General features: G+C 37.8%; 1 protein-coding gene across 1 annotated transcript in view; it reads right to left on the bottom strand.

Annotated features, from left to right (window-relative positions):
• Positions 1–1645: 1645 nt before the first annotated feature.
• LOC106519278 (ladderlectin) overlaps positions 1646–2285 on the bottom strand; it is a 50242-nt gene continuing 49602 nt past the window's right edge. The window contains exons 6-7 of the mRNA XM_014010867.1: positions 2180–2279; positions 1646–1857 (exon numbers count right to left, since the gene is read on the bottom strand). Of these exons, the coding sequence (XP_013866321.1) occupies positions 1787–1857; positions 2180–2279 (171 nt within the window). The 3' untranslated portion in view covers positions 1646–1786. The remainder of the gene's footprint in view (positions 1858–2179; positions 2280–2285) is intronic.

Below are 2285 nucleotides of genomic sequence, written 5' to 3'. Positions count from 1 at the left end.
CTTTTACATACTCTTTTACACCTACCTTCAATGGGCATGAAAATCTGCGAGCAGTATTAATTTCTTCAAAGAAAGCTAGACTTTGGTTACAAGGATCTGACTGATTTGGTCAAAATAAAAGGAAGAACAAGGTGACATTTAAAGCAGAATAAAAAAACAGTTGCTGGTTAAAAAGTTGCTGATAAATTAGAAAAAAAACAAACCTTAAAACAAAGTAGGGTTAGGGTTAGTCATTGATAACTTGTTTTATTTATAGAGATCTTACCTCTCAGGTGATTTCAGCTGCAGGTAAACAGAACAAACCCTCAGTTCTCTGAAAACAGGCTGATGTCTGACCTGTGGGAAGAAAGTAAACGTTAGAGGAATTCATCTGGATTCCTTCAGGAGAACCCTGAGGTGCGTGTGTGTGTGTTTGATTACTGTAAAATATCTAACGAGTCCTTGGACAGAGTTTCATAAAACTCTAGGAAACTAGATACTGCATAGCGGCAGCATATGACCCCTGCACATTCACAAAGCACCCACACAGCCAAACTCATAAATGGACTGAAGCTGTTTAAGATGCTCTGACTAAGAAGTGATTTTGAAATGGTCATTGCAAAGAAAATATTTTGTAAATGGGAAACAAACAAATCTGTTCTCTGTAGACTATTTGAATAGTGTGATAATAAATCAAACCACATTCACATGCATGATGTCATATACAGTATGTTCTAATCTCTCCAGGAAATTGTACTGTTGATGCTTTTCAGATATGGAAAATCTCCACAGAGACTGTTTTGTGTAGAAGTTGTGTTGGATGGAGGACAATTTTTGGTGGAGTTAATGAATGCATATGGGGCTGTTGGTTTAGGTCATGTAGGACAACATCTGTGCCATATTTCATCAAGATCTAATCATGTTTATGGATGTACAGGCTTGAAATAACAATTTTCAGTCATGTGTTTTGATTCATTTGCCTACTGCACGTGGCAGTTGTATAGAAACTCAGAAGGATGTCATGAAATGATGGCTCTTTATCAGAGCTAAACAACAACAACAACAACAACAACAACAACAACAACAAATCTGAAGTTGAATAGTTTTTGAGCTATAAGCATTTTTGTATGTCCAGACACCAGCTTTTTAAATAGCACCCCCACTTCAAATATTGGGTCTATTGCAAAACCATTTGCTAGCACAGTGTAGGTTGGATACATCTGTTTTTAAACCAAATTTCATGCTGCTAGTTACAGCCATTTCTGTGCCGCAATTGACCAAAAATATCTAAAAAAAAAGTATGACAACAAAATTACTATATGTGGACTGCAAAAACTGTAATTCAGTTAATTTTACAGATAGGAGCTAAAGTTTGGTGTGGTAGTAGCAGAGACCGACCCCAACACACACACTGAACATGACATGAGCATTTTCTGAAATTCTGACATGAAAAACGGTGGGTGATACACATTCCTTCAATAAATACCAGGTTTTAGCATCCCCAATGCTCTGTCTCTGTGTCCCTAAGAGAGCTCAGCAGAGACGTGATCTGTTCTGCATTATAATCAGATGATTATTCACAGAGCTCTACAGCCTCTGTACGATTATCATCAAATCAGCATTAAATAACTCAAACGTTTTCATTAATAAAAATGCACTTTTTTTTTCTTTTACTGAGAGATTTTATTTGTATAAAAATTGAACAATCAATAGGGATTTGAAAACAAAGACAAAACTTGACATGTTTAAAAAAAGATGATGACATTTCAGCAGGTTCTTCACAATCTGCAGACATGAAGCATCAGTTTTAACAGCCAAATGCGTTCTTGGAGCAGATGAAGTTACGAGTAGTCGTACAGGCGCTGTTACGCCAACCATCTAAGAGAAGAACAAACACATGAAACGGCATTTTTATTAAATTCACTACAAAGCGCTGTCTTTTGTCTACTCTGGACTTGACTATGTTGAATTTGAAGCACATGCTTGATTTTCATTGAACAGCCACAACWTTATGACCACTGGGCTAATCTCCAATTCTCCAACAAAACTCCCAGAGCTTTTTTTATGGTCAGAAGAACCACTGAGCCCTGATTGTGGCTTCAGCTTTGCTCATAATGTTGTGTCTGATCAGTGCATGAAGACAWGATAAAGGATGAAGAACAGAATAAAGTGTGTGATAATAAACATTGGGAGGACTTACAGCCGGTGTTGAGGTACAGGCAGGCGCTGCTGCTGACAGCTGACAGGCTGTACCAGTTGGTGTAGTAAAAACCCTCACGGTCGATCCACATCCACTGTCCCTGAAG

This window comes from Austrofundulus limnaeus, unplaced genomic scaffold (genome assembly GCF_001266775.1).
Source record: "Austrofundulus limnaeus strain Quisiro unplaced genomic scaffold, Austrofundulus_limnaeus-1.0 Scaffold74, whole genome shotgun sequence".
Classification (NCBI taxonomy): Eukaryota; Metazoa; Chordata; class Actinopteri; order Cyprinodontiformes; family Rivulidae; genus Austrofundulus; species Austrofundulus limnaeus.
This window is presented reverse-complemented; position numbering and strand designations above follow the sequence as displayed.